Here is a 23,003-nt window from a genome sequence, read left to right on the forward strand (position 1 = left end):
GTGTTAGAGAGAAAGAGGAGAAAGGAGGAGGAGAGGGAGAGATGGCCAAAGGGGGCCGAGAGAGGAAGAGGGAGAGGAAGAGGAGATAGTGGATAGGATGTCCTGAGCTTTAGCAGAGAAGCGAGAGGCCAAAGCCGTACAGAGGGCCTGTTGAGGGAACAGGAGAGGTAGAAACGGCAACAGGATTGGCCAGTTCTATGCAGATTTTAAAGAGTCTGGCTGTGTGTTGGAGGCCGTAGAGACGCAGGCTTGAATGTGTGCTGTGTTCTTGATGAGTCTTATTGCTTCGACTGGCATTTTTGTGCAACCAGTCTAGGTATGTCTAAATGTTACTGTAATGTTATTAGTGTCTACACTGGTCTACATTGTGCAGCCAGTTGGACATGTTTTTATTGTGGCATGGCATTTTTAATAGCAAAGCATTAATGTTCATGTGCACTGTTGGTGACTTGCATGTTTTGGATTGCTGTTACCCTACACAACAATAGCAAACACTGTGGCTTTTTAGTAAATTTTTCTCAGAAAGTGTGCTGTATATTGCATTAAAACACATATTTATATCTTTCTCCTAGTGCAGTGTGTGGCATACCCCTTCAGCAACACGTATGTGCGTATTGCGCAAGCGTGGTAATCTAGGGCGGCCCAGAGTGTGGTGCGACTCGTGATTTGTTGCCGAGTTGGGGGGGGCCCCCTCAGCATGGCTTGCAGGGGGGCCCCCAGAGCTTGTGTTACTCCACTGGCTGTGGTGCACAGGGTTCACCAGATATGTACCACACCGTTGGTGCCCAAGCAATGGGTAGTATGACAAGCAGTAGCTGAAGAAGTCTTGAACTTAACAAGACAGCAGCAAGCAAAAGGCAGGGAGTATATCATAACTACAGAAGAAGCACTTATTGAGGCTAAAGCCCCCAAAAATCCAAGCAGCCCACGATGGACACGTTCAAGAAAACTGCAAACTCAAGCGCTACAACCACGTCGATTGACTCCACACAGTAGGGAGAGTCGTTAAAAGGGAACAAAGACAAGCCACTGCTATCAGCTATAGCAGCCCTTGGAAGCGCACTAGAAGGCAAAATGGATGTCAGCATAGATGTGAACCTGCTGAGGCAGGACGTTAAATCTCTGGCTGAACGTACAGGGTCCCTGGAGAAGCAGGTTGCAGTAAATACAGGAGCGCTGAAAGAATCCACAGTGGACATAGCAATCTTACAGAAACAAATGAGGAACCTGGAAGGAAGGGTTGAAGATGCAGAAGGCCGGGCAAGGAGAAACAATGTTCGAATAATAAGCCTCCCGGAAGGTGAACCCTACGAACTTCATCGAGAATATGTTACTGCAAGGAATAGGCCCAGGCTCCCTCTCCCAAGGTTTCACAGTTGACCGGGCACACAGATCCCTGGCCAGAAAACCACCACCGAGGGCTCCACCACGGCCAGTTATAGCCAGGATACTGAACTATAAAGGACAGAGAAAAGATCCTAGAATACTTCAAGAAAGGCGGCACAATACGGAAAGCATCAGCGACTATTATGGCGTACCCCGACTATACCCTCCAGGTACAGAAACAAAGGCTGCACTTCACCTCAGTAAAAAAGAGACTTGGAGAAGCCAATCTTAAATACATGTTGCTGTATCCAGCGAGGCTGAAGATCATAGGCAATGGCTGAGCCATTTTTTTTTACACCCCAGAAGAAACGCACAAGTCGCTGGACAAGGAGAATTTTTCCGATGGGAATGGATAACAGAACAGCAGACGCAACAGTTCTGTAGGCAAGTGCTTAGCACGTCTTAACGGAAAATGAACAGCCAAGATGAATGCTAGCTGAAACACACACAATCAACGCATTTTACACAACATAGTATAAAAAACAGGAACAACAGGACTTTCTAGGAAGCAGGTGCACATTGCTAGAGCGGCTTTTACCCGAGTTAGGTTTGTGTAGTTGGATACTAGCAGTTACGCATCTGCCCGCCGCACTCTGGACACCAGTGGACAAGTTAACTGGGAAAGGAGCGAGAAGCGGGTATCCCTGAGCACAAGGTACAGAGCTGGGCAACTGTTGGGGGGCTAGGGCCGGAGTTGAGAGTTTTGTTGGGATTCAGCCTATGTCACCACATACACAATGCATGCTGGACATGTTAACATTACAAAACCACACTATAGATTTTACATATGCCTGAGGTACTTAAGATAGCCTAATGTCGTCAGGGGGCCTAACAGCTACATAAAAAGGAACAGGGTTATAACACACCTGAGACATCAAAAGATAGATACAGTGCTCCTGCGGCAGACGCATCTCACTGTACAGAAACAGACAACCCTGGCCAGTAAATGGAGAGGCACTGTACTGGGCTCCTCATACTCGGCGTATGCCAGGGGGGTATTGGAGTCCTCAAGACAGTTCGAGATAGAGAAGGTAGGATTATAATGGTGCATGGTGCATAATGCAAACAGGTGAATATGCATTATCAATACGTATGCCCCGAACCATCATACTGCCGTTTATTTCTGTTCGTTGTACCCTCAGGTCAGCCCATATAGAGCTAGCACATTAATATGGAGAGTAGATTTCAATTGTACATTAAACCCGAGGTTAGAGAAGTCAGATGTCAAACTCATGCACCCGGCCCCTGCAGCCAAAGCACTAAACACCCTGCTGCAAGAGTTCAAATTGATAGACATTTGGAAGACCCTACACCCAGACATTAGAGGATACTCACATTATACAGCTCCAGAGTTATTCACTAGACTATATTACGTCTTTACAGGAGAAGAGATCATTGAAGGCTTTACAACCGCTGAATACAAAGCGTGCGTGCTATCAGACCACGCGCCACTGATAGCTGGATGGAGGGGTTCCCCCCCCCAGAGAACGCATCCCGACCTGGAGGCTCAGAAGTGAGTCCTGGAGAGATGTGGAGTTCAAGAATGTCTAAGGGCAGGAATTAAAGACTACTTTACATACAACACAGGTAGCATGCTGTCAGGCAGAAACCTGTGCAGTTCCCTCTGGGACCACTGCAAAAGATTTAAGACTACAGGTGTTTGGCAGTAAACCCACTTGGTAGCAGTCTGTACCACACAGATTCACTTGGTAGCTGTGGCTGAGCAGTCAGACTTCCCTCAAGAAGAGTTAGGCAGTATACAGAGTATTCACAATAGGTCAGAAGAACACAGTAGAGCAAGTAAACACTGACCAGAGCTTGGTGTAAAAGAGATATAATTATTTATTTAAAACCCCATCTAGAAAAACACACAGGCACTAATAGTAAGCAATCCAAAAACACAGTCACTAAAAGATATACACTCCCTTAAAGAATATTAGACAATTCTTTAGTAAAGCCCCACTTATTTTCAGACAGCGGTTAGGGCTCAACGTAGATGGCACTCTAATAATTCGTTTTAAAAGGGAGAGAAAAGCAGAGTATAAATTGAAACAGATCCCAACACTTTTTCAAGAACACAACAAGAGAGGAAGGCAAAGTAAAACCGTGAAGTTAGAGTTCAGTAGGCCGGATCCACTTTAAGACGATCAGAATGAAATGTGTCCAAGGTCACACGGTTGCAGTGCACAAAAGTCTTGAAAAGATTCAAAAAGAGTTGGACCACAGAAAGGGACCAGTTAGAAGGTCAAGGCGGCCAGCCCAGTCCAGAAGGTTAAGGGATTATTATTACCTTGTAGCAATCTTTAGAAAGGGAGGCCTGGTGGACACGGTACCTTAAAGTGGTGAGAATACTCCAGCGGGGGCAGTTGTTCCTGGCAGCGGATGCTTCGTCCGGGGGAAGAGAGGATCTCGTTGGGGAGGAAGACAGGAGTCCGTTGCACTGCCAGGGAAGAAACCAGCCACGGAGTTCTCAGGTAAAAGGAGCGGTCCTTTTATTCGCGGTCCAGTGGTAAGTAGCTATCCGGTTGCCGGGGTGCTTGGCACGGGCAATTCGACCACAAGACGGCCTGGGATGCGAAGAGAAGAAGGTAAACTGGTTGTGCCCACCAGTCAGGGGAAGAAGCCTCTCCAGTCGGGAGATCTTCTCTGTCGTCGGGAAGTGGTGAGTCGGTTCCGTCGTGGTAGGTCGTCTCAGCTTCTCCCTCGTCGGATTCTCAGGTCCTGTGGCGACTTCTGATGTTCCAGTCCCCAAAGCCCTGCTTTTATGCAGCACACCCCCACTCAGCCTAGCTGTCAATCAAACATGCTAAGTGGTGAGCCGGCCGGCTCACCACTTGGGCCAATCACACAAGAGTGCGACTTGAGTTACCAAGGTAACTCAGTCCAGGGTGCCTAAACCCCCTCCCACACCCCCTGTGGTACCCAGACAGAGTGGCACCACTTTTGGAGGCTTCTGTGGAGAAGCCCGCCAAAAAGTGGACCAAAGGGCTCGACTTGGGTTGGAGTCACAGAAGAGAACACAAACGCCATTTTAGAATTGAGTACTGGCAAAAAATACCAACCGGCGAATTCATATTCAATAAATAAACCGGCGGTATGTTCGAGGCTATGAGAATTAAATCATTAAAGTTGGTAGCCTCGAACAATGGGAAAATCCCATAGGGATATATTCGCGGTCAAATATAAAAAGTAGTATCCACTCCCACGAGCCAAAACTCGATCAGGGGGGACGGAGACGTGCCCCCTCGACTAACAGACCCCGGGGCACTTGAATTGCCCCAGCCAGTATGTCCATAATATGATGGTTTGTACTGGTTTCTGTTCATAATTTGGGACTAGTAAAGCCAATGGTGACTTTACATGACATGGGAGACAGTAGTCAGACCCAGGGTATGCAGTCTATGGTGGGGTGTCACTATGACACCCCTGTGTTACTGCACGGAGGGTGCTGTGTAACACACATAGTAAAAACACATGAGACCCTATGGAGTAAAGGACCCCATAGCCCATAAAACACATTAACAGTCAACGGAACACCATAAATCATGTCCAAGAGTGGGAGAAAAAGAGTCTCACTCTTGGCAGGAGAAAAAAACAAACTCCAGAAATCCAGCAAAGCTGCTGAGGGACTCACTAGGTTAGGAAACTCAGCCTAAACAGAGAATTCTCCCTAACACATGCCATCCCTGGCACGCTGTGGGAAGCCTTTAAGGTGGTGATCAGGGGTATAGCAATAGCCGAGCTGGGGGCGTGCAGGCCACAATCAAGGAAGATTCAGCTAAAGCTGAAGCCACATTAGAAAGAATAGATAAAGCAGTTGGTAGAGCAGGCGACCGCACCTGGGAAGCTAACCGGCTGAAGCACGAATGCTTTAAACATTGGGACAGGCTGGGTGCTATCAACTATGTGAAATATGTTGAAAACAACATGCCGAAGGAGACAAGCCAGGATGCCTGCTAGCCTGGTTATATAAACTTGAGACTAAGAGCGATATGATCAATACAATTACAAATGATAAAGGGGTAACCTTTAGGATGCAGGTAGGCATTAACAACTGCTTCCTGGATTATTATAAAAACCTTTACGAAGATATATCGAGTATACAACCCTCAGAGACAGACAAGACCTTAGCGCAGCTACACCTCCCGAAACTAGCTCCAGAAGCGGCCGAACGCTTAGAAGCTCCCATAACCCTAGAAGAACTGGAGGCCACAATTAGAGGGCTACCAACCAGTAAGACCCCAGAAACTGACGGATTGCCCAGCAAATTTTACAAGGAGTTTAGTGCAGATATCATACCCCCACTGCTGGCTATGCTAAATGAAGCATTCGTAGGAGAGGTGTTGCCTGTAACATTGAGAGAATTCCTCATTATACCTCTGCCTAAACCAAATAAACTTGTTACCAACTGCGGATCGTATAGACCACTGTCGTTACTAAATCAAGATGGGAAAATACTGATGACCCTATAGTCCAACAGGCTTAAACTAATAATTGATGAGCTCATACATCCAGACCAGACCGGGTATGTACCGAACAGGAATATCACATGGAACCTGTGAAGGTTGCATCATATTATAGACCAAACTAGAAGCAGCACCAACCTTTACGCAATTGCCTCCCTGGATGCGGTCAAAGCATTTGACTCAGTTAGATGGCCATGGTTGATAGCCACACTAAATAAATTCGGCATAGGACCGGCATATATTAAATGGGTGCGGGTTGCTCTAGAGCACTCCAGTTGCAAGAGTCAAGACAGGCAATCAAATCTCGGAACAGGCATGAGGCAAGGGTGTCCTTGGTCGCTCGTGCTCGTTATATTGGCGCTAGAACCCCTGGTGGCATACCTTTGCAAAGAGTTCCAGGGAGCCGGCATAGACACACATGGCAGATGTAATCTGATCTCCCTTCATGCATTTGTTATGCTCTTATACCTACAACATCCGGAAACCAATCTACAATACATACTAGAAATGGTCGAGCATTATGCAGACCTCTCAGGCATCACAATTAGCAAACAGAAATCGTGCTTGTTCCCCTTAGCAGGATATAAGAATAGAACAGCTGACTCTTTACCGGTGCTTCCAGTGAGGTGGGAAGTAGAGACATTCAAAGACTTGTGGGTGGACATCTACCATGACCTCAAACTTGAACACGTGCAAAATACACAGAAGGCGCTCGACAAAGTTGGGAAATCAAGGGAGTTCTGGGCTGGATTGGCTCTCTCACTGATGGGCAGAGCTTCATTACTGAAGATGGTGGTCCACCCAAAGCTCCTTCATTACTTCACTAACATCCCGTACAATATCCCAAAAAGCTTCTTTAGGAAACTAGACTCTGTGTCGGGGGTTCCTATGGCGTAATTCTAGGTGTAGACTAGCGCTAGCGAAACTGCAGAAACCACATAACTAAGGGGGCATCAAGGTGGCCAACTTTGAGGCTTATTTTATAGCATGTCAATTATAGTTCCTTACGGGATGGCCGTCAGATGTAAACATGCAGGACACTCCCTTCTTGTTGCCTGCATGCGCCCCCTACTTCCTGAAAGAAGTGATATGGATACATGATATACAACTGGTTAACGCTCGGGAAAAGGGTGTGGCACAAAGCGTGGCAGCTATTAGGAAATAAAGCACCCTACTCACCACAGATCCCACTGTTGGCATTATAAGGAGGAGATGCACAATACAGGATTAAGCTGAGGAAATACTGGGAACCACTGGGGGTGGCGACAATAGGAGACCTAATACGAGACGGGAAATCAACAGACTTCCATACACTCACCTTAGAAACAGGTGTACATAAAGGACAACACCTACTGCATGCCTCCTTACTTAGGAAACTGAAGCAGAAGAGGTCAGGGGGTGCTCGGGAGATAGTACAGAATGGGACGATAGAAACACTATATGATATATCAAAAGGGGGCTATGCAGTGTCAAGACTGCATGAGCTCATCACAACCCAATTATCAAGTGAGCTGGAATCAATGCGTCAATATTGGGTGGATGAATTACAGTCACCATTCACGGACAGGGAATGGAAAAGAGTGACTGCCTATCACAAAATAGTGTCTAGAAACGCAAAACTCCAGCTAATACAATTGTATGTAACACACATGGCATACCTAACCCCCAAAAGAATTGCAAGGTTTAGCAAGCCACAAGAACAGAGATGTCCGAAATGCAGGGAGGAGAAAGTGGATATGGTACCTATGTTTTGGGCCTGGCAATACATAGCACACAGGTTAGCTAAAGCAGACATAACATTGGACATACATTCCCATATAGCCTGCCTGTTGGACATATTCCCACGCCCGAAACGTGCGAGGCATGTTAACAAACTGAAAGATCTGTTGTATATCCCCGCAAAATGTAGGATTGCGTTGAACTGGAAGTCTCACAGAAGCCCCAGGGCACGAGAATGGTGGAGCGACCTTTACAAATGGTCGCTGGCTGAAACCTCAGTTTCGCCAGACGCAGCCCTCATGGGGACAAGATGAGCAGAACACAGACTCAAGCTCCTGGAGAATAATGATACAAACACATGGCCTCAGCAAGTGATACAAAACGGAATGATTGTACAAATCCATCACCACCATCAGAAAAGGGTTAGATAATGTGGACACTAGACATAGACAACACTGTGTGTAGCAAGATTATAAACACAGACAAGGCTGACAGGAGGGTGGGGGAGTTGGGAGTGGGGAATTATGCAAGGTACAGACACAGCATGTGTTCATGAGTATACGTTGAAAATGTCTGTAAGTTATACAAAATGTGAATAAAAATATATTTATTTTAAAAAGAAGAGCCCAGGACGAGCAAGGCAGACCACACAACGTGAGAGCTAACTCAGCACGGCAGTTCAAGAGGAGGAGAAATACGGCGCAGACCAAGAGGGTGACAAGGGGAGAAGCGACCTTGCCCTTTCCAACCAAGGCCTGTGAAACCTCCGCAGAAGGAATCATGAGACTGCTAACAATAGGCAGCGTGTGTTGCAGCAGATGTTTACGGTACATGAGACCCTCCTCTGCTGATAACCAAGCCAGGGAAGGACGCTGGTCTCGGTGGTACCAACCTTGACTCAAAGGATAAAGAAAGGCAAGCGGCTCATCACAGCCAGTGAGTCGAGGGGAGAATCGATAAGAAACCGAACTGTGTTGAAAGAAAAGTAGCCAACGGCTAATTTGAACTTTGAAAGACTTAAAGATACGATTGAGGAAAGAGAGGGAAAACCAACAACAGAGGATGCCAGCACCATATGGGTGCTCAAGCAGGAAACTCTGGGAGATTACCCGATGGTAGAAACTACCCAGAAGCCCTTGGGAAGAGGCGAAAAGAGGTCAAAGTGGTCCTACAGGGGTCTTGTATATGATTGCTTAAGCAAAGGGAAATTAATCCTGCACGGTGAAATGAGTGTATGAATAAAGTGTTACAACAGTTGGCAAGAGTGAACCTGGCGGAGGGATGCTGATGAAAAGGGGCGAAGTCTGAAGTCCCTATGAACAGTGTGTTGACAGGAGTGAACCCGGCGGAGGGTAGTGCACAGTGAACTGTTTTGTAAAAGTAGAAAAGCCATAGTGAACCCGGAAGAGGGAGGCTGACATCTGAAAGGGGTCCGAGCCAGAAGGAGGGAGATCTAGGGGTGGAAAGTTACCACCCAAAGTTGATTGAAAAGGGAATTGTTCTGTTAAGTTGTTGAATATGATTTGTGAAAGGTCTACGCCCAGAAGAGGGAGACCCATGCGCGAAGCCGGAAGAACTGGTTAAAAAGACATTAAGATTCGTGAATACAAGACGTATTGGAAGACCAGGGGAAGTGAACTGTCCCCCTTGTCATTTGGGTCAGAGCCCGGCAGTGGGAGATCCAGTGGAGGAAAGTTATCACCCAAATCTCATTAGAAAAAGGAACTGGCTATTTAATTTATTTAATACGATTTGTGATGGGTCTACGCCCAGCAGAGGGGGATCCAGGGGTGAAGCTATCACCCAACGTATATGTGGAACAGAACTTTGTGTTTGTTTGTTGGATACATCAGGCCTCGAAGGCAAGAGACCTTTTATCGAAAAGAGACTTAACCATCGAAGAACCTGACAGATGATACAGAACTGCCGGCTCATGCTGCGAAAGCACAAGCGTGTGTTGTGCTCAGGAGATCCACTTTGTCCCGTGCTCAAAACATGGGGGAAGAAAGACCTCTTCCAATCACATCATGCCTTATGATTTGTGAACACTTCTTTCTTTATTGAAACCCTATCCTACAAGCTTTCTGTAATTAGTTGCAAGCATTTGACAATATGTTTTTTTTAGTATAGGCCTTTTTATTTGACACACCGGCACTAGGAATGCCTTATTTTTCATTTGATGGTCGACGCTTGCTCCCATCTTAGATTTAGGTTTAGATTAGGCGTTTTCCCACCCTGCATTCATTGTTTAAATAAACCCTTGAACTATGATCACGTGTGTCTTTACTGTTGCCACCATGAGTTCCTTACACAAAATACATTATAAATAATAAAAAATAATTTTATGAAACTAAACCTAATTAAAAGGTATGTTTCAAAATTGTAATAAGAAAGATACATTCAATAAAAGAGTTTTTGAGCAGCACAATTTATCACATGCTGTATATTGTATTTGGGGGAAAAGGAATTTAAACAAATCGCAATCGGCAGGCATTTTTTCAAAAAACATAGTTATTTCTACAAACCTTTCAGGAAGACACAGTTGTAGTAGTGACATCTTTTCTGTGTGCTCTTTATAAGAAACATGTTACCCTTCTCATTAAACTGGGTGACTTGGAACTGCTCATCCATTGGGATGAGCAACTCCTTCTGCTCCGGATAGTATGAGAATTTCTGAATGTCAACCCCAAAGCATGTGCTGAGGCTGAAGATCGCAGAGTTTCCAAAACTCTTGGCCACATTTAAATCCAAAGTTACAGAAGTGAACTGCCCAAGTCTGATGTTCTGCTCCAGAATGTTGGGGTGTTGAAACTGCACACCGCTGAACCCCCGGTAGACTTTGTGTGGCGTACCGTGGCAGTCCGATCTCAAAAGCTGTAGAGCAGTGGTCAGATAAAGATGAAGCGTTTTGAAGGGAAAATTCTTATAGGGTGCTCTAAACTCCCGCACAGCTTTGTTAAAACGTCTGTACAGAGGGATGTCCATGTTTGTGTAGGCCATGAGCGCAATCCCGTGGTTATCCTTGAAGCCCTTGGGGAGTGATGTCAGAGACCTTTTCTTCGCTGGCCAGGCCAATGTCGCATTGTTCCAGGCCTTCTTAAAGTCGGAATCCCTCAGCTTTTCTTCCTCGAGTAGTGAGGTCGCAATCCAATTTTCCATCTCGTCGACACACCCCTCGTACTGGTCATCCAAAGCATCTGGATTCATGCCCAATGTGTTCACTGGGAAATTTACCTGGAAGAAGTAAACAGGATATGACATTTGCATTAGCTCAATTTCTTTGCTGGACAAAAATGATGGGGCAGAAGTTTTTGAAAAAGTTTCTTCAAGCTCCCTTTTTCTTTTTGCCCCTCATCCTAAACAAAACAAAAATAAGTAAACACATTCAGAAAAGAGTGTATGTTCTGGTTGCCTGGAATAAGTGGGGTGATGTTGGGGCGGCTTTAGTTTCGCATCACAAATATCCTTCAGATTCAACATTTTTAAAATATATGAAAGAGAAAGTATGAAGAAAGATTTTTTGCAAGATACTAGTCAAAGGCCCTACTACGTTTCACCAAGAGAGCATAAAGACGTAACAAAAAGAAATTGAGATATTTAAATAAGAGCCTGCCTTCTTTTATAGAAGACAGTTTACATTAATTTTAATCCTTGCACAAGTATGTTCTGGTATTGTAGCATATTTTATAGATAATAAAAAGGAGGACTGGAACAAAATAAAAAGGAGAAAGGACTTTCTGGCAGAGCAAGATAACCGAGATGTACAGACTCTCTGAATCATTAGACATTTCTGCCTCTTCCTGGCTGTCACAACCAAAAGGAAACTTGTCAGGTGGTACATTTTACCCACTATCAGGTTTAGGCAGAATGCCATTGCATATTCTTTTGAGCCTAAACGATCCAGCACAGGAAAATTACAATTGTGTGTCAAAGAAAACTGCATGCAATTTCTAGGACTTGTAAGGGTGCCGAAGAAGGCAATTGACCAGTAGGTGACATTTTTGGACTATAGACTTTATTTGTAGGGAAATAAAACCCTGGCTATCCCCATCTCTACGAGGGCTTTCCCTGCCTCAAACTAAAACAAAGGAATATGTCAGAATGTCCATCTGAAGTAAAGTCCACCAACCTGTGTCAAAACCTCTCTCTTTTCCTTACGCTATAACACCTAAAGATGGTTTACTGAAATAGAATGTTCTCACACCAGGAGAATGACTCACTTCCCCTGGTGTATGGGTTTCCAAAAAACAGTCTCAGTGTCCCAGTCTGTTGGGTCAAGAGAATCCCTCCCTTCTCCTGGCTTTGATTGTGTTACTGTGTTTTATCACTAAGCCAGGGGGAATGACTCCCTTCCCCTGGCTTTCCTGTGACTTAACCCTCGATGAGGCCTACGGTTTCTTTACCAGGAGAATGACTGCCTTCTCTGGTATGTTTCCACAATGTCCACAAACCTTAGTACAGGGGGAATGACTCCCTTTCCCTGGTACTGTGATTGTACCTGTACTTGCACCCTCCAGTTGTGTATTTCGCCCTGGCCTCTCTTAATAAGTGCGGTCAATGTCCCTAACCTCTCTCTGGGTTTCAGTCGTTCTCTTCTGGCCACTGAGGTTAGGATGTCCTCCTCGGATGCTCGTTTCGTAGATTTTAGGGTCCCAACCCTTCTCTGATAGTCAGTGGTCTTATTGCCACCCCTTGGATGAGGAAGTTCTCCCTGGATGCTTACTTGATACTCATTAGGGCCCCAGACCCTTCTCTGGTTATTAGTGGTCCTATTGCTGCCACTCGGTTGAGTAAGTACATCTCAGATGCTTAGTGGATTCTCGTTAGGGTCCCAGCCCCTTCTCTGGTCTCTAGCTGCCACGCTTGTGTCCCTACTGGCCTCTATGCTTCCATTTACCTTCTGCTGGCATCAGGCACTGTTATGGTTCTTCCTGGGACAGCGACTGATTCTTCGCCTTTGTTCTGCTGGTCTCCTGCATCTTCTGTGGCCCTTCTTCCATCAGGGTCTCAGCACCGTTTTATGGACTGAAAAGGCCCACCTGGCCAGGGTCATGCTACCACTCTTCTCCTTCGGTCTGACAATGGAGTCCACTCCTGTAGGACTCTCGTCTGACTCCCTCAGCGTCTCACCGGTGTCCGCCACACTGCTTGCTTCTTTCCTTAACAGGATCCTGATCTCCTGGGTTCCACGCTGGAAGACGTTGAGTCCTTCTTCAGTTTCAAGTAGCGCTGGTCCCACCTCTGCGTAACATCAACACCTGTTCAACCACCTCTAGGGGGACTATTGGGTAGCGGCCTCACCTCCCTAGCTTCATCGGAGAAGTGATGACACCGAGTGAATCTAAGGCCATGGACACTGGCCATGGCCTTGGGGGTCAGTTAGTGTTTGAGAATATACAGTGAGCATGGCTGAAGGCAGTGGACACTAGCCAGTAAACACTAGCCATGGCTGAAAGCCATGGTTACTGGCCCTTAATGTGTTATCATCTACAGGGGGATCTCTCGTCAGCCCACTCAAAAAAATAAATCCTTTTATTGTTCTGGGCTCCATTTCCCACCCCCTCTGCATTCAGTAGAAGAGCCTGTGCCTACCAAGGGTCTTCCTGTCTTTTTTTCTGTCCTTTATCCGTGGGAAAACCTGACAGGCTTGTCTGCAGGTGAATTTTCCAAAAATGCATCATCCGCTGTCCCTCCCGAGCTCGGACTGCCATGCAGGTCCAACTGCTGGCCCCCTAGTGAGTAGGTGGTCCTGTGGTTGAAGAACTGAGCAAGGGGTTCCGTGGGGCACCATAACTGGCCTTCTGGGTATTTCCAGGTGGCTGGGGGGCGAGATGCAGGCACCAACTGGTCGGCACCAGCCATGACAGTGAGACATGGGGCCGCAGGTCTACGCACCAGGCATGCGTTTTTCTGTCAAGCACTTCGAGATAATGGGTTGGGGGCACATGCCCCATTAGGTGCTACACATGTTTCTGCTACCATGACAACATCACAGGAAAGATTGTTTGTAATGACTCTTCACTGTGGGAGGTTATGTGGGAAGCACAAGGACCAGAGTCACATCTTCCGCAGTCTCCACACGCGCAGAAGGCAAAGCATAAAAGAGATCCAGATTAGATGAGACTGAGGGAGCTACTAAGTGAAATGCAGAAGGAAGAAAAGGAGGCAGTAAAGCACAAGGCTGGGAACAAGAAGCACAGGAGCAGACCCTCTCCTCCCTCCTCTCAGTGAGTCTCCCACAGCATCTCCTTCCTACTCTGAAGAATCGAAGAGTGAGCCCACAGGGAAATATTTGACCACAGAGGCAGCGCTGACCAGGGCATTCCAGTTAATGAAATTCCATAAGGAAGCACCAGGTTCAACTTCCGGTTCCTGGTGCAGCAGTTCAGAGTGTCTGCAAAGAAAGGGGTTCCTTTTATTACCTATGTCAGAAACATGCTGCTCAAAGAAAGGAGGTAATGGAGTGAGGCATTTTGGTGCCTCACTCCATTACAAAACTATGCCCGATCACTTGAGAACAGTCCATCCTGCTTCGGAGCTTGGAAGATTGACTCCTTCCTGTCCAGCCTCCATGGTGGCCCTCAAAGGCACCAAAGTAGTAACCAGTCTGCAATTCTGTTGATAAGAAGGTGGACTCGGCTCTTCGGAAGAACTATATGGGGAAGTCACGCATCAATGCCGAGAAACACATGCATGCAACACCACCCAAGCTTTCCTAGACCTTGGGTCTGAAATTGCTGGGAGCTACTTTTGGCTCTGCAGACAAACTTGTGTCTTAGAAACATGCATATGTACATTAACTAAGTTTTTGAGTTAGGCTATATTTAAATATAAAGGAGCATACATCATGGACAAAAAAGTTCAAGTGTGCATCTAATGTGAAGCTGGTTTTATCTCCTGCTCATTGAATCTCCATTTCGAACTCTGTAGAGGTCTTCCAGGACCTCAAATCCAGAATGGAAAAAAGGAGTGGACTGCACCAGGCTGGTTGGAAAGAAACACCAACAGAGTTCCTTTTCATTGTAGCATATGAGGAGATGCCCACAACTCCCCTCACCATGGTAACAGCAGTGGAAGCAAGACAGAAAAGGCACACGACGGGCTGCACCCAGGGCGTTGCTAGGTTTGTAAAATGTCCGGGGTTAGCACCCATATCGACATCACATAACTATATTGTATGAATGCACGCGCCACGTAGGGCTTTTGAGCATTAATACTGCATACTATGCTCCTTGTACTCATTTGTATGTACGCTAACATGTAGCAGCTATACTGCCACTCCACACATTCATCCACTAGTGCTAAGTAATACTGTTTGCCACATTAACCATACAGTCGCTTGCTGCTGGTTGTTGGGCCGGCAAACTGACAGGGGGTAGCTAGTGGGCTTAAAAAGTGGTGGCACATAATTTCCAATTCCAAGACAGCTTTTTAAACAATTCAATGTGTGGTTCTGTTCCCTTACTGTGTGAGTTGCATTTAGTAGGAATGCAGTATGGTCAGACCATACTTCAGTAAAAATGAAAGACGCATTTTCCATAACCAACATAGATTAGCCAATTGTTGTTAATACATTTAAATTCAAAGGTACATAATACAAAACAAATATGATTCTTCGCAACAACTGTGAACGGCAGACAGATGCTGGATTGGGTTCCTATTGAAACAAATTAAACAAACCCAGTCAAATATAATTTAACAAACTGAAAAATATCACAATCCCAAATAATTTAATTGGCCATTTCAACTAGCAACAGTAAGTGCTTGCCTTCGTGTGTGCACGCCAGCAAAATGATCGACAATAGCATTGTTAGGGAGAATTATCACTAAAGTGCTAATTCCCTCTACCTTAGAGCCCTCCAGCTCTTTTGCTATATTTTGGGACTTGAAGTTTTCATTTTCAATGTGATGTGTGTTTTACTTTTGGGTTCTTTGGATATGGAGTTTTAGACAACTCCATTTGCATCATCTTTTTCTTGTGTGTCACACAGCACCATCAATGCAGTGGCCCGGGGATGTCTTTCAGACTTCCCAAGGTTTAAACACCTTCTCTGGGACTGACTGCTGTCTCCCAGTGAATAAAGTTAAACTGACTTCGCTAGTCTTTTTAAATTGTTACACCCAGCACACACTGCCTTACAGTAGCGTGCTGGAGGGAATACCTAGTATTTCCTTTGCCTAGAAATCTCATGTAGCACTGAAATGCTACCATTTCCTCTCAGAATGACTGGTGGCAGTGGTATTACCATGATTTTCCTGACCACGACCCCTTTAAATGTTCCGGTAGCTAAGATCCACTGGAGCCATGTTTTTCAAGGTGGCGTCTGAGCCCCCCCTGTAAAAACAGGTTCCGATCGACTTTTTTCACCATTTCTTTTTGGAAAGGTCCTTCAAGTGTTTGTCTCTGCGTGCAAAACCAGGTTTGGTCCCTTTGTTTGTTTGCCTTTGGCAGGCTTCAGTACTGAAGTCCCCATCTGGCACCTGAATGTCCAGGGTGGACAAGGTGTGAGGGCGGAGCCCAAACCTCCCTGTCCTTAGTCTCCTAGGAGACCTGAATGCACTCTGGCATGATTGGCTGGCTGACTGTCCGGCAAGGACAGCCACCCTGCTGTGTGAGTGACAACCAGGCAGGAATGAATGGGGGAAAACTGTTTAAAAGCAGGTCTCTGGGACTTGGAAGGCAGAGTCGACCACTGGAACGAAAGAACCGAAGACGTGCTGAAGGAAGACGACTGCTGCAACTCCTGGACCGTTGGTTTTCGCGGTCCGAATAGCCTGAAACTACCTCGACAGAGAAGCCCCTTCAAGCACAACTTCTTCCCTTGAGCTAGTGGGAACAACGAACTCGCAAGCCACCTGGAAACCATCTCCATACTGGTTGAATTTTCTTCAGAGTGCTGTTGAAAAACGGATAGCCAGTGAGAAGGATAACAGTTTGTGGACTTTACGGCACTCACACCTTAAACCGACGTTTTGCCAAGCTTGTGGATCCATCCTCGTGCAGTGCAGGAACCTCCCGACATCCTCCCTCTTGTCCCCACGACTGAGGGCCAGGAACAGCAAGTTCTGCAGGAACTGCCAGGAACAATTGCCTCAGCTACAGCTTTTCTTCATTACAAAGGTACTGCGCAAATGCGGTTGAGAAATCCTCTCTGCCACAGTGAACGTTCGTGAAACTTTCCCAACTTTGGAGTCTTGTTCGCTCCTAATCCGACATATAACGATTGTCATGCAAACTACTTCTAAGAACATTGGTAAAGACTTAACCGTTTACTACCAGAACTGTACTATAATATCCAAGACACTGATCCATTGACTTTGGCCCAGGCCTATTGAATTGAATTGTCTCTTGTAGTGAACTGAAACTATTTGCTCTGCCTAAGAAAGTATTTGTGTTATTCTTATAACCTGTGTCTTTTTACCCCTTTTTTAAGTTACTGAAGTGCCATTTTGCTCCCACTTCAGGGGAGCCTAACTTGTTAAGAAACGTATTGGTTTGGTGCTGAATTGTGTATTATAGTGTGATCTTTAGCTGCTTATTGCTAGTGGAATGTTTTCTAAATGACTGTGTAAATAATTTAGTATTGGTTTAGCAAGAAAACCTGAGTAAGTGTTTGTTTGAACCACTGTGATTGCAAGTCCTTGGTGTAACACCTTGTACTGCTCAAATCCCTCTTGAGATACGCCTGGCTGCTCAGCCCCGCTACCACAAAACTGTGTAGTACAGACTTATTCCAAAGTTGAGATTGTGCTTACACCTGTAGTCTTAATTGTGTGTAGTGTTCTCAAGGGGTACTGCATGTAATTCTGCCTAGCAAGCATCATCAGAAACCGATTGTAGCGCTCTTCTCTCTGCTGAAAGTACAGCAAGGTCCTGTAATCTAAATTGCCCCATTGTACATCTGCGCCAATTGTGAAGTCTCCGTAAAGCCCTGAGAGATCTCCCACAGCTACAACTGCTCACTGGCACAGTTAAATCCATTTGAATCATGTGTTTTTATAGATGCAAACATTAGAGGATCTAAAGGCTTATATACTTACAGACTATGTAAACCCTCCTCAACGTGCACAAACCACTGGCTGTAAAGGCAAAGGGGATTTGCTGCTCCATTGCTCCATGTGAAGACTGAAGCAGCACCTTGAGAATTCATATGCTCTCATCTTCCCAAATGGCTCTGTGACCATTGCCCCAGACTCTGTCCTTTATTCCCTGCTGCCCGGGCCCTCTGACATCTTATCAGTAGCGTGTGGGCCTTTAAGAAGGCTTCTGATATTTTCCTGAAAGGTTCTATGAGAAGGTGGAATAAAATGGTGGAAGGAATTGGTGAGGGTAGGTAAGATAGTGGTATCGAGCGATAAGATGTGATGGTGCTAAGGATGAGTGAGGTTGGTTAAAAAGCTGGTACGGACGGATTAGCACGGAGGCAATGGGTGAAGTTGGGTAGGTATGTTGAAGGAGGTGTCAGGTTGGTTAATTAATCTTTTATAACATGCCTAATACCAGAGACCAGACTCTAAATGCAGGACCGGGATTCAAATCTGTGTTGCTTTGCGATGTCTTGCTTCCATGACGAGCGCCTTGCCCCTGAGCTATCCTCCAGGCACAGATAAGATTTGGATAATCTTGGGCTAAGACTGGGTAAACTGGAGAAGCCAATTGGTTACAGTTTAAGACATGAAGGCCAAGGATGGGTTATGGGTTCAAACCATGATCTGTCTTCCTGGACAGTTTGTCTGCTTGCTGTAATGTATTGTAAATGCTTTAATAAAAATGTGAATACAGAAATGGATGGGTTATGAATGCATAAGATGATTGTAGGGATGGGTGGAGTTAGGAAGAACCCTGGCAAATTGAGAGTGAAAAGGATGACTGAAAGGACAGGTTCCAATTGGTTAGATGGCTGTAGTGATGGGTGAAGTTGGGTAGTATGATGCTAGGGATGAGTTCTAAAAGCTCTGTAACCTTCGGCTCCCCAGATGTTTTGGACTTCAACTCCCAGAATGGTGGTAAAGATGGTTATGCTACGTTAAGTTTATTTGTATAGCGTGACGTTCAACACAGAGGCATCTTAGCGCTGCTCTATAGAACAGAGAGGAAGAACCAAATTAAAACAGAAAATTCAAGGCCTGGTAGAAGAAGAGGTAATTGGGAATGACAGAAAGAGAACGGGGGAGGGCATGATGGTGGCAAGAGTGGGGGGGATTGGAGAAATGGTGGTATGGATATGTATGGGTGTGTAAGGTATGCAACTATGGGTTAGTTTGGATAATATGGTAGTTGGAATTGAGTGAGGTTGTATGTGTAGTGGGTAGACTTGGATGAATGTGGGTAAAAGGATGATAGTGGTTAGGTGTGGTTGTATATGATGGTGGTAGGAATGGGTGAGGTCGGGAAGATGGTGTTAGGGAAGCCGAGTTTGGCAATTATATCAGGAGTGATTGTTGAGTAATGTGGTGGTAGGAATGGGTGAGGTCGGGAAGATGGTGTTAGGGAAGCCGAGTTTGGCAATTATATCAGGAGTGATTGTTGAGTAATGTGGTGGTAGGAATGGGTGAGGTCGGGAAGATGGTGTTAGGGAAGCCGAGTTTGGCAATTATATCAGGAGTGATTGTTGCGTAATGTGGTGGTAGGAATGGGTGAGGTCGGGAAGATGGTGTTAGGGAAGCCGAGTTTGGCAATTGTATCAGGAGTGATTGTTGAGGAATGTGGTGGTAGGGATGGGTGAGGTCGGGAAGATGGTGTTAGGGAAGCCGAGTTTGGCAATTATATCAGGTGTGATTGTTGCGTAATGTGGTGGTACGGATGGGTGAGGTCGGGAAGATGGTTTGGCAATTATATCAGGAGTGATTGTTGAGGAATGTGGTGGTAGGGATGGGTGAGGTCGCATAACATGGTGATAGGGACACAAGGGGTTGGGCAAGATGGTGTTTGGGAAGGTGAGACTGGCTACGATGGTGGGGTGATTTCTAGCAAGATGGAGGTAAGGACGGGTGATGGTGTATAAGACGATGGTAGGGATGTATCAATAAGATGCAGTCGGAATGAATAAGGATGAGCCAGGCGGTGGTGAAGAAGGGGGAGGTTGTAAAAGATGTCATTAGGGTGGCAGTGGTTAGCTGATATAGAGGTAGAGTTTGGTGAATCAGAGCAATATTGTGGTAAGGGTGGATTGGGTTGGGCAAAATGACAATAGGGTTGAGGAGTAAAATGGTGGCAGGGCGAGGTTGAGTAAGATGATGGTAAGGATGGGACATGTTGGATAAGATGTAGCAAGGATGTGTTTGTGTTGGGTATGAATACCGTATGATGGTGACAGGGCTGGGTGAGGTTAAAGAAGGATGCATTAAGGACGGGTGAAGTTGGGAAAGATATGGCAAAGATGGCTGAGGTTGGTTAAGAGGGTGATAAGAATGGGAACGTTTGGGAGCGATTGTGGTAAGCTTGGATCTATGAGACACATTCAGGATTATAATCCATCAATACCTTAATAAAATAAGCACAGGCGATAGGCATCGGGGAGGTCGGATGACGATGGGGAGTAAAGGAGTAGGAATGGGCAAGGATTATGTGGCATTGAGGGGTGGGACCAAGGGAAACTTAGACAATGTCGCTGATAGGAGACCTCATGGAAGGTCTATGCAGTCTTAGTCGTGGCACCTATTTAGGCCAGCCAGCTGTGCATATTGGTGCTAAGGTGGGGTGGTACATGTTTGTGAAGAGAAAAGGTGGGCACCACTGGGTCTGTAAATTCAATTTGATCTCTGTAAGAACTTCACGTTGCAAATACGTAGAAAATAATTTCGAGGAGCTGTCTGGTAGAAAAGATCCAGCGACACCAGGATCAAAGTCCACAATAACGAGAAAACTGGGTGAAACCACACAGTTATCCAGACGCTCACACACTGCTCTCCAAGAGGAGCTGCTCGGTGAATTCAGGGTAAATTACTGCACAATATTCACACATTTTAAAAAAACTTTTTAAAAGTTTTTTTGAATCAGCTATTCTGTGAAAAAGTGGTTTTCAAAAAGTTCCAAAACGTTTTGCATCATAAAGAATGTTTGTTTTAATGACAGAACAGTTGAGGCCAGCAGTATCCTCATCGATTTGGGCTCATAAGCCAATGCATTTCAGAGGAACTCCTTCGCCAGGGCTGAGCCCTGGTTAGTTCAAACTTAAATGTAAGGTGTCCGGACACATGTACAAATGAAATGTGATCGAAGTCAAACAGTCAGGAATATACAGAAAATGTGTCCATTCAGACCAAATCGATGAGGATACTGTTGACCTCAACTGTTCTGTCATGAAAACCTTTTTTCTGATGCAAGTGTGTGAGCATCTGGATAACTGTATGGTTTCACCCAGTGTTCTTCTGTTTTTGTGGTACATGTTTGTGCTAGAGGTAGGTGATGGGACATAGTGATACCAGTCCTGGGGTTTTAAGGAAAGGGCGAACAGGTGCGTCTTGGCCCTAGCATACTGTATCCTAAATGGATTCCATCTTGGCATTCAAAAACACTTCTCTGTCCCACCATTATCACTCTTTCCCTCTGTCGTCAATTGCAGTGCTTAGAGGCTCTCGACTTCAGGAACTACACTTTCAATTCCTGCCACAAAGCTGATATCACAATCCACAATGTGTAGACATGCCCTTCTCTGGAGTCAACGCCCGACGCCTTAACATCACAGTAAGCACTTTCAGGAGTAGGTTACTTTTTCAACATCAAATAAAGTGAAGGAAAGTATCCTTTTCCTTGCCCCGATTAATCGGTCAAGTTTCATATGCCTCAAGTGCCAGAATCCATCACAGAAACCAAATGTCCAAATGCAACATTCAAAACCTGATCTTCCAAAACTTCAACTCACCAACCCACTATGCTCGCAGGTCTTTTGTCAAGTGGTTTAATCGTTTCTTTGATTTTAAGCTAAGTATCATAGGCCTGCGAGCGCACAAATGTTTGCTAACAATAGAGTTAATTTCAAACAAAGCCATCAGCTGCAGAACCACTAGCTCTACGGGACATACACGTTATACAGTAAATACATAAAACAATACCCAGAAACTTGTTTTGCTTTGGCAATAAAAAGGCTGTGGCTTTTTATTAAACATGATACTAATAAATGAGTATAATGTGTATTCCCCAACAAAGAGATGTGCAATGTTTTCTTAGTTCTGTACCTTTGGGCACTTGGGCCAGGAACTGAAAGCTGCCCTTCTTTGCTCAAGGGTGCCCCCAGCGTGCGTGAGCTGCCAGGTTCGTGTGTTTGGGTCCTGTAAATTGGCTGTTGAGCACTCCTATGCCTGCTGGCTGCTTCCTTCCAGACCCATGCCACCGCATCCGAATGGGCTCACGGCCATTCTGTTTCCCCCAAAAGACCCTTACACTACCTCCAGCCCCTTGTTGCTAAGGCATTCAGGATCCCTGTGTGAAATAGCTCCATCACTTTCACTGACAGGTGGTTTCGATCTCTGCGGCATAGGCCTGTTTCAGGAAAAACTCTACTCCAGTGCCTGACGCAATTCAGGACCCTTGCTATGTCAATTGCTCCGATTGACGAGGCCCCTCTCCATGGCACTATTTTCACATAAATATCTCAGTTTCTTTCCAGCTTCTTGCTATACCTGTTAGGGATGTGCAGATGTCTTGTGTTGGTCGTTCTCTTCCTATTTCTGCTAGCTTGTTGCCCCCCCCCAATGTATTACTAGTTATTCTGGGGGTCTCTGCAGCCCATCATGTATTCATCCCATTTCATGTCCCTGGTGGCCCACCAGGGGGTGATAGTGTTTCTAAAGGGTAGTTTTCCTCAGGTTTCCTCGGTTCACCTTCCTGTCCTGCCCACAACGGAATGCCCCCCCTATCCAGGCTGATTTTTAGGGAGTTTCTTCATCTGTTGAAAGATATTTGTTTAACTAAGATCTGGCCTGATGTATTTTCTGAAACACAGGGAAGTTCAGCCCCCTATTTTCTTGGCCTCTTGTGGCCCTACGCCCTCACTCCATGCAGATCACATGTTGCTGCGCCTATTCCAAAGGAGTAGGTTCCAAATTATGTGCTGTCCCAGCAAGTCATAGCAAAAGCTTTTTTGGGGATGGTCTGAAACTGAAAACGGCTGAGGGCCTTGCCTTCCCTGTGCATTAGAACTGGTTCCCTAGGTGTGACGAGTTGCAAGAAAATCATTTAAGTGATGCATGATTGACCCTATCAATGCAGGAAAGGTTGATCAACCTTTTCTTATCTCTATTTTCATGCAGGCCCGTCCCTTGCGCGCATCTAACATGGGCAAATCATCATTGGCCCTTTGTACTAAAGGCTATCAGCTCGCCGACCCTGAGGGCCCCAAAGTAGGCCAGCGCAAAGCTGCCCTGAATACTTTGTCTCATATGTGTGAACATATTTCCCCAGTTTTGACATATTTGGTTTTAGCTTTTCAA

General features: G+C 45.7%; 1 protein-coding gene across 2 annotated transcripts in view; it reads right to left on the bottom strand.

Annotated features, from left to right (window-relative positions):
• Positions 1–23,003, bottom strand: part of LOC138528556 (ecto-ADP-ribosyltransferase 5-like) — a 92,204-nt gene that overhangs the window by 20,365 nt on the left and 48,836 nt on the right. For both annotated transcript variants that reach the window (XM_069640322.1, XM_069640321.1), the window contains exon 3: positions 10,097–10,805. In XM_069640322.1, coding sequence (XP_069496423.1) covers positions 10,097–10,805 — 709 coding nt within the window. The remainder of the gene's footprint in view (positions 1–10,096; positions 10,806–23,003) is intronic.

This window comes from Ambystoma mexicanum, chromosome 7q, assembly GCF_040938575.1.
Source record: "Ambystoma mexicanum isolate Mex_15411 chromosome 7q, UKY_AmexF1_1, whole genome shotgun sequence".
NCBI lineage: Eukaryota > Metazoa > Chordata > Amphibia > Caudata > Ambystomatidae > Ambystoma > Ambystoma mexicanum.